This window comes from Poecilia latipinna, unplaced genomic scaffold (genome assembly GCF_001443285.1).
Source record: "Poecilia latipinna isolate Pla-1442-1.1 unplaced genomic scaffold, P_latipinna-1.0 Scaffold112, whole genome shotgun sequence".
Classification (NCBI taxonomy): Eukaryota; Metazoa; Chordata; class Actinopteri; order Cyprinodontiformes; family Poeciliidae; genus Poecilia; species Poecilia latipinna.
In genome coordinates, this window is record NW_015112728.1 from 45,925 (window position 1) to 61,099 (window position 15,175).

Consider the following 15,175-nt stretch of genomic DNA (forward strand, 5'->3'; position numbering starts at 1 on the left):
CTGGAGGAGAACTAAATTTCTGGAATATTTAAGAGATCTTTTTTAAGTGGCTGATTAAAGTCGGATTTATTTCTAGTGCCCCAGATATTCTTTTAAATCTACTTTATCTGCAGACACTGTTTGAGGTTTTTCTTTTGCCCCTTTCCTTTATTAATCTCGCGTTTTATTTTTTTTATCGCGAGACCGAGCCAGTTACCGCGAGTGCAGACGTCTGTCGGCAGTGAATGAGGCCCTCCATCTTGTGGCGCGGCAAAGGAGAACGGCAGCAGAGATGGCAGACTATAGCAGCGTGGCTCCACCGTCCTCTAACGCTGGTGGGGGGATGAACGATGCTTTTAAAGACGCTTTACAGCGAGCGAGACAGGTAAGAAGTACGATTAGGGCAAAAAATTGAACAAATATTATGAACTTCTTGGTGAAGTGACCGATTTTCGTTGAGTCCCTGCAGTTGGTAGCGCGACTGACTAAGCTAGGCTAGGCTAATTTAAGAGGATGACTAATGTTACGCCACTGCAAAAGTGAAAACAGCTATCTAAAACGATCACTGCTGCATAATTTGATAGAAAATAACAAAATTACAATCAGTCTAGTAAAATCAACCCCATTATATTGTATGATTTTATCAATAAAACATTTTAAGGCAAACTTAAAGCGGTCCTTTGTTGGTTCGACTTCCGGGCAGAAGTAGGCCGCAGGCCGCGTGCATCAACCCCCACTTGATGTTCTGGAGATGAAAATACCCTAAAAGTCCCGCGTTTCTTATGCTTTTGTTTTTCAGATCGCAGCCAAGATCGGCGGAGATGGCGTTGCGGCTCCACCAACGAACGAGTTTGGCTACGGAGGCCAGAAAAGGCCCCTGGAGGACGCTGGTGGGTATTTTCCCATGCCTAACCTGAATATCGGTCAGTGGCTCAAATCGATCTTAATGCAACTCTTCATGATTAATGCTTCCCTCTCTTTCAGTAGCCTCTACAGTGCATTCACCTCTTTTCAACTGTCTATAACCCAGCATTAATACTAACACAACCTACTAACCACATTAGAGATTGATTTTTTTCACGTTTTCAAGTGAAGACCGTAACAGTTGCATGCTTCACCCCTTGCTTTTGTTTGAATCTACAGAGCTGTTTTAGCAATGTCTAAATGTCATTTTTTTCAGTTGTTTAGTGAAAGAAATTGATAAAAGTGGTTTGCGTAAAGAATGTAAATCTTGACTTTGAAGACAGTTTGATTTGCAGTGTTACAATAACATCAAAAGTGAGTCCATGTATAAATGACTTGGTGCCAACTCCTCTAAATAAATATTATGTATGAAGCATTTGTTTATGTAAAAAAAGACATCTGTTACCCATTTAAGGCTTTGAATTAAAATTTTTAGACAGATTTTGAGCAGTAATTATCAAGAAGTTTATTAAATACACTGTACAAACATCATTTAAGTGTAGAAGAGGCTTGATTTTAAAGTTTATGAATAAATTATATGCAGATTAACTTTTGATGTCATTACAGTTAATCAAACTGAACCTTTTCTAAAAATGTAGTTGAAGAGTCTTTGTTTTCCATATTTTGACAACAAAACTTTAAGATGATCTAAAATGGCAGCTACAAGCTGTGTGTTGTTAGATTGGCTTTAGGGATTTATCGTATTTAGCCAAGACTTGTTATACAAGTTTAGTCGTAGTCTGAATGTTCTGCAGAAAGCAAAAGCGGAAGTAAAATCTCATGTATCCTTAGCCTATAAGTTTCTAACACATTTATGACATGTACAAGTTATTTCCAGGTTCAACGGCATCAATAAGTGTGTGTAAACAGATGTGATTATGCGGTTTATTTTGTGTTTTTATCACAGATCAACCAGAAACAAAGAAAGTAGCTACAAATGACGGTAAGTCTTTGTTGTTCCTCTTTTCAAGTCTTTTAAAAACCAGTTTAACTTCCTGTCAAATGGACTGTAATGTTTCCCCACAGCCTTCTCAGCCATGGGAGGAATGGGCGGCCCTCCAAGGTAAACTCAGCTCAAATCTACCAACCAGCCTCAGGCAGATGTGTGTGTTCCACACCCTCATGGTTTTGTCTTCATTTCTAGATCAACATCAGAGGAATTCAAGGTCCCAGATGGAATGGTTGGATTTAGTAAGTCATTTTTTCTTGTGAGGTAAATTGCGATTTTTTTGTTCTTAGTATGTAAAACTGAAGTATTTCACTCTTGTTTAGTTATTGGAAGAGGAGGTGAACAAATATCCCGCATCCAGCAGGAATCGGGGTGTAAAATACAGATTGCTCCTGGTAAGTTTGTAATAATAAAATATTTTTAAGAAACTACTATTGGATCTAACCTTAGGTGTTGAAACTAGGGCTGAAATGATTATTCGTGAAGAATCAATTATTGAAATAATCACCAGCTAATTTAGTAATCGATTAATCGCTAACTGGAGTACACCGACTCAACAAAGACTTTGCTGAAAAAAATCCCAAACATATTCACACCAGTAATTAAGCTGAAACTGTACAAAATATATATTTATTTTGCATTTAGAATAAAAAACACCCTTTGTCTGTAAATGTTTTACCCAAAATCCCTGGAGTGGCCCAGTTTTAGCTTCACTCGGTTTTAATTCACTGAGTTTGAACCAGTTTGAGTTTAACATTTGCCTTTTAAGCAATAAAATGTTTTTCTTATTTAAATAAGAAATTGACTAGTTTATTATTTTAAATTATTGTATGAAAAAGGCTCAAGTAGTTAAATGATTTTTCTTTGCTCTGATTAATTGTCAGAATAATTGATAAGTAAAAGATGCTGCCCCAGTTGAAACTTGTTTCTGTCTTGTAGACAGCGGAGGGATGCCCGACAGGTCGGTGACATTAACAGGGGCACCAGAATCAATCCAGTAAGCATTCAAGAAAAACTTTTGTACATTTATAAAATGATACACTTGATTACATCGTGAACATGTCCAATTAAATCCTCCCCTTCAGGGCCGCAAAGAGACTTCTTACTGAGATCGTGGAGAAGGGGCGTCCGGCTCCAGCTTTCCACCACAACGATGGTCCGGGAATGACGGTCCAGGAAATTATGGTGCCTGCTTCCAAAGCTGGCCTCGTCATTGGGAAGGGAGGAGAGACCATCAAAAGCCTTCAGGTGTGTAATGGCTGCTGGATCGGAAAGCAGAAAGGTGTTGCTTACTGGGAGAAAGTCGACCTGATTGTGGTGCTGCTACATGCAGGAACGAGCCGGCGTGAAGATGGTCATGATCCAAGACGGACCTCAGAACACGGGCGCAGACAAGCCACTCCGCATTTCCGGAGACCCATTTAAAGTTCAGGTGAGTTTAATCTTGGTCTTTAAACTTCAGGATAAAGTTTTCTTGACCTGAGTGAAGTTGGTCTCTTTACGTTTTTCGAATCAAACAAAACCGGTCAGTTAATTGACACCAAATTTGTTTGATTAAAAAAACAAGTGGGAGTCTTATTGCCTTTCTATGATCTCTGAAAACTGAAAATGAGAGCAGCACAAACCAAAGTCTTTGCTGCACAACTATTTGATGCCATTTAGTTTGATTTGAAGAAGGTTTTGTGGAACATCTTCATTCAGGTGTCTTCCTGATATGATTTTAATCAACCTGCATGTTTTTTGTCCAGATGTAGTGACATCTTATTCTCTGATTTTCAGCAAGCCAAAGAGATGGTGATGGAGCTGATCAGAGAGCAGGGCTTCAGGGAGCAGCGGGGCGAGTACGGGTCCAGGGTCGGAGGAGGAGACAGCTTAGATGTGAGTGTCTGTCATTAAACCGTTTGACTGTCAGCTAGCAACTTTTAATCCTGTGTTTAATTTTTTTAATTTATTTATTGCCACCACTTAGGTTCCAGTCCCTCGGTTTGCAGTTGGGATTGTCATCGGCAGAAATGGAGAGATGATAAAGAAAATACAGAACGACACAGGAGTCAGAATTCAGTTCAAACCAGGTGAGCTGGTTGAATCAAAAACGACCTACCGTTTGGAGTTTGTTTGAAGTTGTTTTGGTCTATGATGAAAACTCATGCACCACGCTGACAAGCTGATGTATAACCCTAACCCAAACCAATCTGAGACCTAAACACAGATTAATGGTGAGTAGCTGTGTTTCCATTACAAATGTGTGCAAAACTTTGTTGATATTCCACTAATGTCAAAAAAATAAAAAATTTTTTGCAATTGTTAGGTTTCAGTAAAATTAGAAAGTCATTAAAAAAAGAACATCCTGTAATTTTCTTCGTCTTTTCCACCAGTAATAACATCAGGTCATTTATCATAGCTGATGGGAAAAGTGTTTCCATTCAGTTTTGTAAAATAAAGTGCAAAAAAACAAAATTGACCAGTTTCCATTAGGGATGCAAAAAGTTAATCAACTTGCAATTAATCATCAATTAATAGTTTATCAGGTTAAAATTGGTTCCAATTGGTTAATAATGTTTTTCAACCTTTTGGTGGTGTAATTTGGCTGCCATCCAACAGGGGGCGACACTGGTCCTTAAGCCATCCAGTTGGTACATAAACAAAGATGGCGGGGCCATACCATAACAGGAAAGAGAAACAGTTGAACAGAGTCCGGTTTGGGATGCGAAATGGACTTTATGCGGTTCTGTATTCAGTATTTAATACAGTTGACACAAGATAGTTTTGACATGTTTTTTTTTTTTTTTTTAAATTCAAACATTTAGCCTTTGCTATATAAAGACAGTTGGCCCTCTTGATACAAGAGAAAACTCATATTTTTAAGAAAATGGCCACTTATTCATTAGTCGGTCGATATAAGGTCAATGGAAACGCAGCTACTGATGATACGTTTAGTTGGTGTGTTTACACCATGTTGTTGACAGACTCAGAGTAGCCGCTGAAGCTATCGCCTGTACCTTTGTTCCAGATGACGGCACCACGCCTGACAGGATAGCACAGATCATGGGCCCTCCAGACCAGGCCCAGCATGCAGCAGAGATCATCTCAGACCTGCTGAGGAGCGTCCAGGCTGGAGGCCCTCCGGGACACGGAGGGGGCAGGGGACGTGGTCGTGGGCAGGGCAACTGGAACATGGGGCCCCCTGGTGGCCTGCAGGAGTTCTCCTTTACAGTCCCAACCATGAAGACCGGGCTGATCATTGGAAAAGGTCATTAGTTCATCTTGTTTATTTTCTACATTTAGTTGAAATAAGGGTTTTTACAGGTGCTTGAAATCTTGAAATACTTGAATTTTGATAAGGTGTTTGGAAAGTGTGTGATTTTCTGTCTGCACTGCTATGTAATAAAGTTATAATAAAGTTGTAGGAGAAAAGACAGAAAGTCAAATGATTGTTCATATTGTACTTAATCTGAGCGGGAAGATTATTTACCTTAACTTACCTTGAAACTGTTTGGATTTTACTGTATAAAAAGTGAACAAACTCTGTGAAAACTCCTGCTTTAACTAAAGTAAAGTAAAACTTAAGTTCAAAATAGGTTGAAAACCAGAAAATTAAAATGTTGACTGTTTTTTGTCTTGGTTCAGGGGGCGAGACGATCAAAGGCATCAGCCAGCAGTCGGGAGCCAGGATTGAACTGCAGAGGAATCCTCCACCCAACGCCGACCCCAACATAAAGATGTTCACCGTCAGAGGAAACCCTCAGCAGATCGACTACGCCAGGCAGCTGGTGGAGGAGAAGATTGGGGTGAGATATTTGGTTTTGGGGTTTATATAAAATCCTCCCTCCAGACATGAAGTTGGGGCTCATGTCTGACTTTTTCCCCTCCTGCCTTTAATCAGGGTCCAGTGACTCCGATGGGAGGCCCACATGGTCCCCCAGGTCCACATGGTGGGCCAGGTCCGCATGGTCCTCCGGGACCACCAGGACCTCCAGGTGCTCCAATGGGACCTTACAACCCTGGACCTTACAACCAAGGCCCTCCGGGACCACAGTGAGTTCATTTAAAGGGGACATATTATGCAAAATTGACTTTTTACACATTTTTATACTTCAGTTTGGGTCTCAACTGCTGCTAAAAGCAACCCCAGCGCTTAAAAAAAAAAAAAAGACACACAGTCATTTTAGGTGTCTGGAAAAGGAGCCGTTTTAAATACCTCCTGATTGAGTCACAATACATGGGCATTGCACAGTTACCTAGCAACCCAAGCTGAACTCCAGGATGCTTTTTAAGCTGGTTGCTGTACAATGGCTGCTGGAAAAGACAAGTGTTGTTATTGACTTACCACCCAGAAACTACTTGTGGCATTCTTTTTGGTTGTGCAGGAGGCTCCACTTATGCTTTTCAAAGGAGTATGGTTGTATAATTGCACATCTGTTTGCAGCCATTTTCACGTGAGAGTGTAAATGTTGAGTTAGCAGACCTGACCAGAATGAAATCTTATTATCCAAGAATGATTTTGTGTGGGAAAATGTGCTAAACCAAATCCTAACATGTTCAAGGAAGCATAGCAGATCACGTTCAAGTTCCTGGTTTAGTGTGTGTTATTAATTCATGTATTATTTCTCTTCTTTTCATCAGTGGCCCTCCTGCTCCTTATCAGCCTCAAGGATGGGGGAACGGTTATCCTCACTGGCAGCAGGGCCAGCCGGATCCAAGTGAGTCACAGAAACCTTTACAAAGCAAAATTAAACAGTTACAGCTAGCATTATGTTTTTGTGTTGTAATATAAAAATATCAGTTTTTGTTATATTTGGAAGGTGTTCAATTAATTTGGGATCAAATTATTCTTGAATTAATATGGAGAAGATAAAAACAAGCAGGCAGGTGGGATAAACAAACATTTTTATTCTTGAGCAAACTTAAACGGCTCAATTTTTTATTATTTAAATAAATATCTATTAATGCTATCTGTCCATCCCTGAAATCAAACAAAAAGAAAACCTTTGTTCAATTTCTACAAGAAGAAAAAAATCTCCTATTAATCACTTTTTGCTGTCCAGTTATGAATCGATTAATTAAAATATTCAGCAGATCAGCCTTACGCTGCATTGATAAGTCAAGTAAGAAGGGCTGAACTTTTTCTGTCACGGTAACAATTTTTTCTGGACAACAAACTTTATAGTGTTTCAGTGCTGAATAAGCAAAATAAGACATTTTACATATCCAAAATAAATAAAACAGAAACTGAAGATTTTTTATCATCCAGTTTTTGGTAGAAAGAAAAGAGAAAAACGATAATTTATGCAAATGGAAATTTTTTGTTTTGTTTTAATTCATCAGGCGATTAATTGATTTGCTTTTTGTTACGGGTCCAGTTGTTAGAAGTATTTATTTTTTTAGCTTTTGCTACAAATGAAGCAGCATACTCTAAAGTAATGATGCGTTTCTTCCTTTTAGGAAATGTTTATTTTGTTATTTAAATAAAGATTTACTTGTTCCTTTGATGCATTTGTTATGTATAAAAAAGCTAAAATGCTTCAATGAAAAATCTGCAGAATATGCCAATATTTTTTTAATTAATTATCTTTCTGCCTGTCTAAATTCACCTAAATGTGACCAAACCCAATTTGTGCTCAGATAAAGCAGCAGCAGATGCCAACGCGGCAGCGTGGGCGGCGTACTACGCTCAGTACGGCCAGCAGCCTCAGGCCTCCATGACTCCGACCAGCGGCGCTCCAGGCACGGCTCAACCCAACGGTCAAGGTGAGCCCAGTGTCCGTCCGCCTCTACAGCAACATGCTTAGGCTCAGCTTAGTCGGATAGTTTTACTGGCGTATCTAGCAGAACGCAGGCCGGATTGGCTTCATTTCGAAATAACCTCTTTCCCAGAGAGCGACAGAGTAGTTTTTCCTCCACCATCTCTAGGCTGACAGCGGGTGGAGGAGAGGCCGCTGAGAAAGATTCACTAATTACAAGTACGGTTCTTTTTAACAGGTGACCCACAGGCTGCAGGTCAGAGTGGACAGACAGATTACACCAAGGCCTGGGAGGAATATTACAAGAAAATGGGTATATGATTGTAGTTTCAGTGTACTCCTATTAACACAAGACAGTCTAAACAGCCACTGGGGTTTGAATCCGCTTCTTTTTCAGGTCTGGGTTATTTTGTCGGGCTTGCTGTTTTTCAGTAAGCCTCCACCGCCTGTGCTGTTTAGACTGCAAGACTTTGAATTATCTGCAGGACTGAGCTGTTGACACAGAGACGTTATTTTAGGGCTTTATCAGAGCTGATGCCAGAGATTTCCAACGGGTCTTTTTTCCCCCCCCCCCCCACCCCTGTTACTGAATTAAGTAATGAATGTTTGAATTGTGGCTAGAAATGTAGGATGTTTGTTTGTTCCCCTTTGATGTTTTGTGCTTGTGTGTATTAACGCACTTTGTTTTGTTTGGTTGTTGCAGGTCAACAGAATCAGCCGCCTCAGGACTACACGAAAGCCTGGGAGGAGTATTACAAGAAACAAGGTTGGTACTGAAGGCATTACTGTGATTTAGGGGGTTTTCACCGCAGATAGTAGTTATTTATTCTGTGTTAAATCAGAAAAGCTTGAAACTGCAGAATTGCCATTAATTCAGACAGTGACCCCAACATTCAGCCAGCGCTACAGTAAACTGATTTAGTTTCCCCACCTGATAGTCCGTTAGATTCGGTTCGATTCGGGACCAAAGTTGTAACATTTGTTTCAGTTAGTGCGGTTCGCTTTTACGCCAAACTAATTACAAAAGCTGTTCCCCTCCTCGCCTGTGGTGGCGCTGCAGCAAGAACCACTGAAGGACATGGCATGAAAATCTCAGAAGACTTCCTTCATAAAATGTTGATATTGTCAGATTGTAGCAGTTGTAGGATTTCTCTTTTGTTGTTAAACTATGTTACACATGCATGTTTGTTTTGGTTGTATTTACCCAGAATTCCCTGCGCTGTAGTCCATTTCCTGCTTTTGTAGCGATTTCTGGTCCGCTTGGCATTCACATATGAATTCGAACTACGCCAAAGTTCATTTCAGACAATTTTTGGTCCACATCAGTTTGGTTGTGCATTCATACTTCCCCAAACGAACCAGACTTTCTAGTTAAACGAACCAGAGTTTGATTGAAGTAGACTAAACGGCACTAATATGAACGCAGCCTTAACTTGTAGGGTTTATTTCCATATTGTCCAGATTATTTAAATCAAACTCCTCCTGTTGGTAAAAGGTGATTGTTTTAGGGTGGTTGGCTCTTCTAGCAGCTCTCTATCATAGGGATGCTGTAAAAACAACCACCCAATAGAAAAGCAGAAGGTTTCTGACCCGCAACCCAGAGATGTTGGTGGCGGGTTCGTTCCCCTTCTTACAGGCTTTTCAACAGTCTCACCCTCTGTAAACGTATTTTCTCTTATTTTCCAAAAATTCTGACATTACAACCACAAACCTCTATATTTCATCAAGATTTTATGTAATCGACACAAATAAAGTTAAAATGGAAGGAAGGTTTGGCCCCCTTTACTCTGATACCTCTACACGAAATGTAGAGCAAACAATTGCCTTTAGAAGTAAGGAGGATGGTTGAAATCAGGGTGACGCGCCTTCATACTGGAGGATTTACTTTTCTTCGGCAGGGCAAAGAGAGATGTTGGAGCTAAAAACAGGGCAAAGTGAACATCTTAAAGGGGCAGTATTACTCATATTCCAGACATATGATGCCTTTTTATAGCACAGTCAAGTAATTGTTACTTTCAGTTGTTGTCAAAATGCTTCATATGTCAAAAAAGACTAACGTCTTGAAATTGGGTCTCTGTCTCTTTAAAAACTCATGCTCTTTCTGAAACTCGTGACATGTTTCCTCTATCAACCCTTCAACGTTTTCACCAGCGTTTCGCTGAGTAGTTGTTCGTATACTGAGCTCAACAGATGAGCAGTTTCACCAGGAGTTTGTTAATTGCTGCTGGCTAGTCTGAAGGAGCTCAGTGGGGAAACATGGTGGAAAGACTGCTCTGTAATGTGGAAGTTTGGAAACTTTCATATTGATCAATATCAATTATTAGTTTTGTTTTTTTTTCCAATAAAATATCTGAAAAACTGCCTACCTGTGGTGTAACTTCCTATTTTATTCAGTTTTCACTCCACGCCATTATTTTTTTTTATTTTTAAGCTGTTATGAGGCAAAGTGGCGAAACCTTAATAAACTGCTGCTGTCAGTTACTTAACAGGTTGTTGCTAGGTAACCAAAGAATGAGTGAGTTGCTAGGTAACCAGTGAGTGAGTCAGTTGCTTCCGCTATGAGAAGGGGAGTGAAAATCCTTAAAACTCCCAGAATGCTGTGCATCTGATAGAATATTCTATCTATTGATTGATTGGTGTATATATTGATGTCCTACCCAGGCGTTTTGCACAGCTGAATGGCTGAACTGATCACATTCAAAATCTTACACTATAAGAATGATGTTTTTGGGTGGGGGGGGGATGTAAATGACATGTTTTGTATCGCCTATAGACACCCAGATATTTATTTCCATCACTGGCTTTACTGATGGAACGTTTGTTTGTGCTCCATCAGGTCAAGCCGCGCCGCAGGCCGCTCCGGCGGCAGCGCCGGCGGCCGCTCAGCCCGGCGGCCAGCCGGACTACAGCGCCGCCTGGGCCGAGTACTACCGCCAGCAGGCCGCCTACTACGGCACCGGAAACCCTCAGGCGATGGGTGCAGCGCCACAAGCCCCTCAGGTACGCCGCGAATAAGACTCTGCCTGCTACATTGACTGCATCACTTGTCATTTGTACCTTAACTCCCCCCAGATTCCTTCCTCAGGTTTTTACAGGGTTCCAGTGAACGCAGCAGCAGCAAAAAAACAACCTAACCTCACTTTTTCTTTTTCCTCCCTCAGCAGGTTTTTAAATCTTTTTATTTTGGGAAGCTGAGTCCACTGTTTCTGCTGTTAACATGCAATGTATCTTCTATGTATTTCTTCTGCACAGGGCCAGTAATGTGAAGTGGACATAAAGTAAATGCTACATTGTCGAAACAAAATCCTTTGTTAAATGTTTGGATGCAGACGCCTTGATGAAGATCTTAAATTTCCTTGGTTTGAAAGTGTTTCACATAGATGGCAGATTACCCGGCGAACACGTCCTCTTGGTTATTTTGTTTTGTTTTCTTCTGTTTTTTTTTTCTTTCTGTTTTTCTTGTAAATGCTATGTTTTTAGTAAAGGTAATTATACATATGGTCATTCCAGCCCTGTATCTACATTAAATGTGGTTAGAACTCATGTTTATTAAACTGTAGACATTACCATGTAAATCATCTCAGTTTTAAAAAAAAAAAAAAGAAAAAGAAAAAAAAATGCTATTGCCTGTTGTGTTTTTGCAATAAAACAAACTGAAACCTCCTGTGTTGGTAAGTTTGGGTGGTTCAAAACAAACATGCATTAAAAAAAGGGTTTAAATGAAAGTTTTTGTTTTGTATTACCTGTTTGAGACGTAGGCAATGTGTGGGTTTGTCCTATAAAAATCGACTTTGAAGTTGTGCTGTCCTGTCTCTCTCCAACTTGTCTATATAAGGCTGAGAAACGTGATCCTGAATGATTCATTTGCTGATTAGAAATTGTTTCTCTTTTATTTTTAAACATTGAAATTGCTGACTGTAGCTGTAGATGCTCTTGAATTGACAGGTATGTGTGGCGTCGCTGTTGAGCTAGTCGTTGTTGTTATGCACTGCTGTTTTGCCCCTGATAGCCACTTCCTCTTCCACAGGAAAGTTTAGAAAAAAAACAAAATAATGCGGTAAGCAGGTAATCTGAACACGTCCCTCAGAAAATGTGGTCTCAAGAAATGTTATATATTTTTAGTGTCATTTTTATTTTTCCTTTTTCCAGGACAGTCAGGTAAATTTGCCACTGTATGAAACAAAAATGTGTTGAAGCTTTATTTTTATTTTTTATTTTTTGTCTTGCCCAATCCCAATTCTGTATTTTTAACTTTCAATGAAGTTTATATATTACATAAAAACATTGCAAAGTGTTTATCCAATATAAAAGCATAGATGTTGTAGGGTCGGGGGTGGCTAAGCAGCAGCTCCATCCATCAGTTGAGCCCTCCGCTAATGTAAGTACAAAACTAAGAAATTCACTTTTTTGTGCTTTCTAAACTGCTAAAAATGTAGATTTTGTGAGAAATTACCCCACTTTCCCTCTTTTTTTTATCTGGGTAAGTATGAAATGTTCTGAAAAGAGGCAAAAAGTTAAAAGTTTGATTCTTGTACCACATGTTTCTGAGACTTGTGACTTGCATAATTTAGATTTGTTGCATTGAAAGTATGACTTGTTTAGAATGTGTAGTGATGGATTTTCTGATACGAGGGTAGAAATCTGGGTTTTGCGTTCTTTACATCTGACCTGTTGAGTGCTTTTGTTAGCTCATGTTTATTATTTAACCAAAACAGAAATGCTGTCCAATGCCAGTACTTGTGTAGAACGTTCATAGCATGTCCCATTTAAGCATGTGGATGCTAGTGGACGGATCAGTCCTGCCAGGCTGTTGAACTAAAGTCGGAACAATATTTGACTGCATTGTTCACTGATGGCAAACAGTGCAATATACATATATATATATATCTGATCTTTGCAGTGTCATTCCAGACCTTGCACCTTAGGTTCTGCCGCATTAACACAGGTAAGCGAAACCTAAGGGAACAAGTGTATATTTGTCCTCTGAAAATGACGTGTACTCATGCAAAGAAATGCTTACCTGTGGTGTTAACATGCCTCAATGCGTTGATGCTTAGTTGTAAAGAAATGTGCCTAATATTTACACCTGAGCAGTCCATTTTTTATTTCATTTTTTAGCCTTTTTGACTCATGAACTGCATGACGGGTTGTTATCACTTGTTTTGATGGTTGCCTTCCCAAAAAATAAGAAATGTTTGTCAATATGTGCTCCATATTTTCCTTCTGGTAAGTCTACTGTTTCTCACGGATACCTTTAGGTTGACGCTGGGTTTTAATGAAATGCATGCTACGCTGTTGCCAGAAGTTAGCAATGTGCTCAAATGTCAGGTGGAATAATCGGTGAAATGCATTTTTATCATCATTATTTGTTCTCTGAATAATTTTCTGTCGTGGTGTAAATCTGCCCTAAAGTGCAGTGCAAACCATCTATTGAAACGTTGCTGCCTTCACTTCTTGCTCACAGTGTTGGAGGATGCTGCAGGCTTTAGGTCGTAAAATCAGGCCGTGTCGTAGTTTCTCTTCCCCCCCTACCCCAAAAGGAGGAATCCTTTGAGTCAGTCCAGCTGCTGAACGTAGACCGTTCAAGAGCTCCAGTGATAAGGTAAAGCAGCAAACGCAATGAAATTTAAATTCTGTGATTGCAAATTGTTGCTCAGATTGATTTGTTTCTGCCAGCCTGGGTTGACTTTAACTCTTTCATGATGCTACAGTGTGTTTAGAGGTTGTTTCTGAATGCCTTTATTTACAAATGTACCTCTTTTTTAAGCTTTAGAAAGTTGGATGAGAGCAGGAACTGAAACTTTAAATGACCCATACAGTGTTTTAGGCAGAAAAGTTGGAGGTTATCAGTTTTTATTTGTAGTAAATAAAAAATTTTAAAAAAGGTTTTTAATTGTTTTAGACTGAGATGCGCTAAAGTGTTTGAACACGGGTTGTAGAGGACAAAACGAGAAGCATGCCTTAGAGGTAAAACAGGTTTCATGTGCTGTGTATATTACATTACTGGGTTGTCTTTTCAATTACCTTTAATATGTTGCCATGTTCACCAATAAAGTTGTTACAAACGGGATTTATCTACTTGAGTTTCATTTTTAAAATTTGTTTGAATAAAGGAAAATTAGTTTTTTTAAAAGTCTTTATTTGCTTCATTTTACACAAAATACAGTTTGTCCACAAATCTAACCTTAATCAGTCAACACCACATTAATAAATTTATATTAAGGACAAATAAACAGGAAATATTTGACTTCCAGATCAATTTCCTGCAGACTGAAATAAAAAATGAAGCTCAAATTCTTTGCAGCGTTGCAACTCAATCCAGTTTTTATTTTTTGTTTCAAACCTTTTTAAATGTGCAAAAAGTCTTTAAGTCATTTTTTGCAAATACTTGATTGCTTTAGAGAATTTTAATACACTTTGTGTACATTCATGCTTAGAACTGATCCATGCTGCACCTTATGGGCCTTCTTCAGTTTAAAGCTCATGTTTGAATTCACACTACTACACTGCAAAAACACAAAACCTTACCAGGCATTTTTGTGTAGTTTGTAAAGCAAATATCTTTATACAACTGAAATGAGACGACTTCAAAGTAGCTTTACAGCAAAACAGCTCGTTTTAAATGAATAATTCCTTAATATTGATTAAAACAGGTTTGTTCCACTGGCAGATTGTTTCACAAGTAAAATAATCTGGATCTTTTTAATCAATAACTCAGGAATTATTTACTTTAATTAAGTTCTTATTTCTTCCTGTAAAGTTACTTCTAAGTTAGATCTGTCTTATTTCATGTGTACTAAGATATTTACTCCAGAAACTTTTGCAGTGAATAAGGGAAGACAAAGTGCTACCTTACAGGGAAATGTCAGGTTTATGAATTATTAACAGCCTAAGTCACAAAAACTGTTTTAATTTGTTTTTTCATGCACACATTGAAGGCTAAAGACTTTTTACACACATTTACCAGAAATGACTACATTATTTTGAATACTTATAGTTAATTTCAGCTTAAAGTAGCAGCTTCTACATACATGAGGTGTGGGGTGTTTAAAGTCAGACTTGTTAGAATAACATTTTATCTCCCAAAATAATGATTTACAGCAACTTTGAATACATTTCCATGTGTTTCAGTGAAACTTCTCTCTGCACGCCACACTGTGAAAATACATTGAAGCCGACAGTGACAGATGATCATGAGTAATTAATTGCTTTCATGTTAAGGCTTCTTGTGCTTATATTAAAAAAAGGACTGGCACAAGTTGCTTAAAAGCTCACAGCTTCATGATAACATGAAGGTTTTAGAGTTTCTGCGTCGGAAGGAAACATTTCCTGTTCAAGAGGCTCGTCTAAGCAGCAAATACGTCTGATATTATTGCATTGTTGGTGTTAAATTAATGTGATAAAGCCTGCAATATGCTAGAAGCTCTTACAGACAACTGCAACATCTACAAAACAGACATTTTTGGTTTTCTACTGAAATAAATATGGCTACGTATCTCTTCAGTGTCAAATAAACCGCAATAAATACAACTTTATTTTACAA

General features: G+C 38.9%; 1 protein-coding gene and 1 long non-coding RNA gene across 5 annotated transcripts; both read left to right on the plus strand.

The window, feature by feature from the left end:
• The first annotated feature begins 201 nt into the window (after nucleotides 1–201).
• Nucleotides 202–11,424, plus strand: fubp1 (far upstream element (FUSE) binding protein 1). 4 transcript variants are annotated; one of them, XM_015028001.1, is made up of 20 exons: nucleotides 202–364; nucleotides 779–902; nucleotides 1,850–1,885; nucleotides 1,969–2,005; nucleotides 2,087–2,133; nucleotides 2,215–2,286; nucleotides 2,831–2,888; nucleotides 2,977–3,139; nucleotides 3,225–3,323; nucleotides 3,671–3,769; nucleotides 3,861–3,963; nucleotides 4,902–5,141; nucleotides 5,519–5,679; nucleotides 5,775–5,926; nucleotides 6,515–6,591; nucleotides 7,514–7,639; nucleotides 7,871–7,945; nucleotides 8,336–8,398; nucleotides 10,469–10,632; nucleotides 10,885–11,424. In XM_015028001.1, exons 1-20 carry the CDS (start codon nucleotides 272–274, stop codon nucleotides 10,891–10,893), a joined length of 1,998 nt encoding a protein of 665 aa, XP_014883487.1. In that variant the 5' UTR covers nucleotides 202–271; the 3' UTR covers nucleotides 10,894–11,424. The 4 variants fall into 4 exon arrangements, with proteins under 4 accessions (XP_014883487.1, XP_014883486.1, XP_014883488.1 ...); XM_015028000.1 differs by having other exon boundaries at nucleotides 10,469–11,424; XM_015028002.1 differs by having other exon boundaries at nucleotides 203–364; nucleotides 779–869; nucleotides 10,469–11,424.
• Nucleotides 11,425–12,291: 867 nt separating this feature from the next.
• LOC106944763 (uncharacterized) lies at nucleotides 12,292–13,702 on the plus strand. Its single transcript, XR_001424406.1, has 2 exons — nucleotides 12,292–12,577; nucleotides 13,097–13,702. It is a non-coding gene; the product is annotated as an uncharacterized LOC106944763 (long non-coding RNA).
• Nucleotides 13,703–15,175: the final 1,473 nt, after the last annotated feature.

Excerpts from the sequence above, each read along its gene's own strand:
- fubp1 (XM_015028000.1), top strand. The coding sequence starts at position 272 with ATGGCAGACTATAGCAGCGTGGCTCCACCGTCCTCTAACGCTGGTGGG. Across the intron at positions 1,886-1,968 it reads GAAAGTAGCTACAAATGACG|CCTTCTCAGCCATGGGAGGA; the intron begins GTAAGTCTTTGT and ends GTTTCCCCACAG. Across the intron at positions 7,640-7,870 it reads GGCTCAACCCAACGGTCAAG|GTGACCCACAGGCTGCAGGT; the intron begins GTGAGCCCAGTG and ends TCTTTTTAACAG.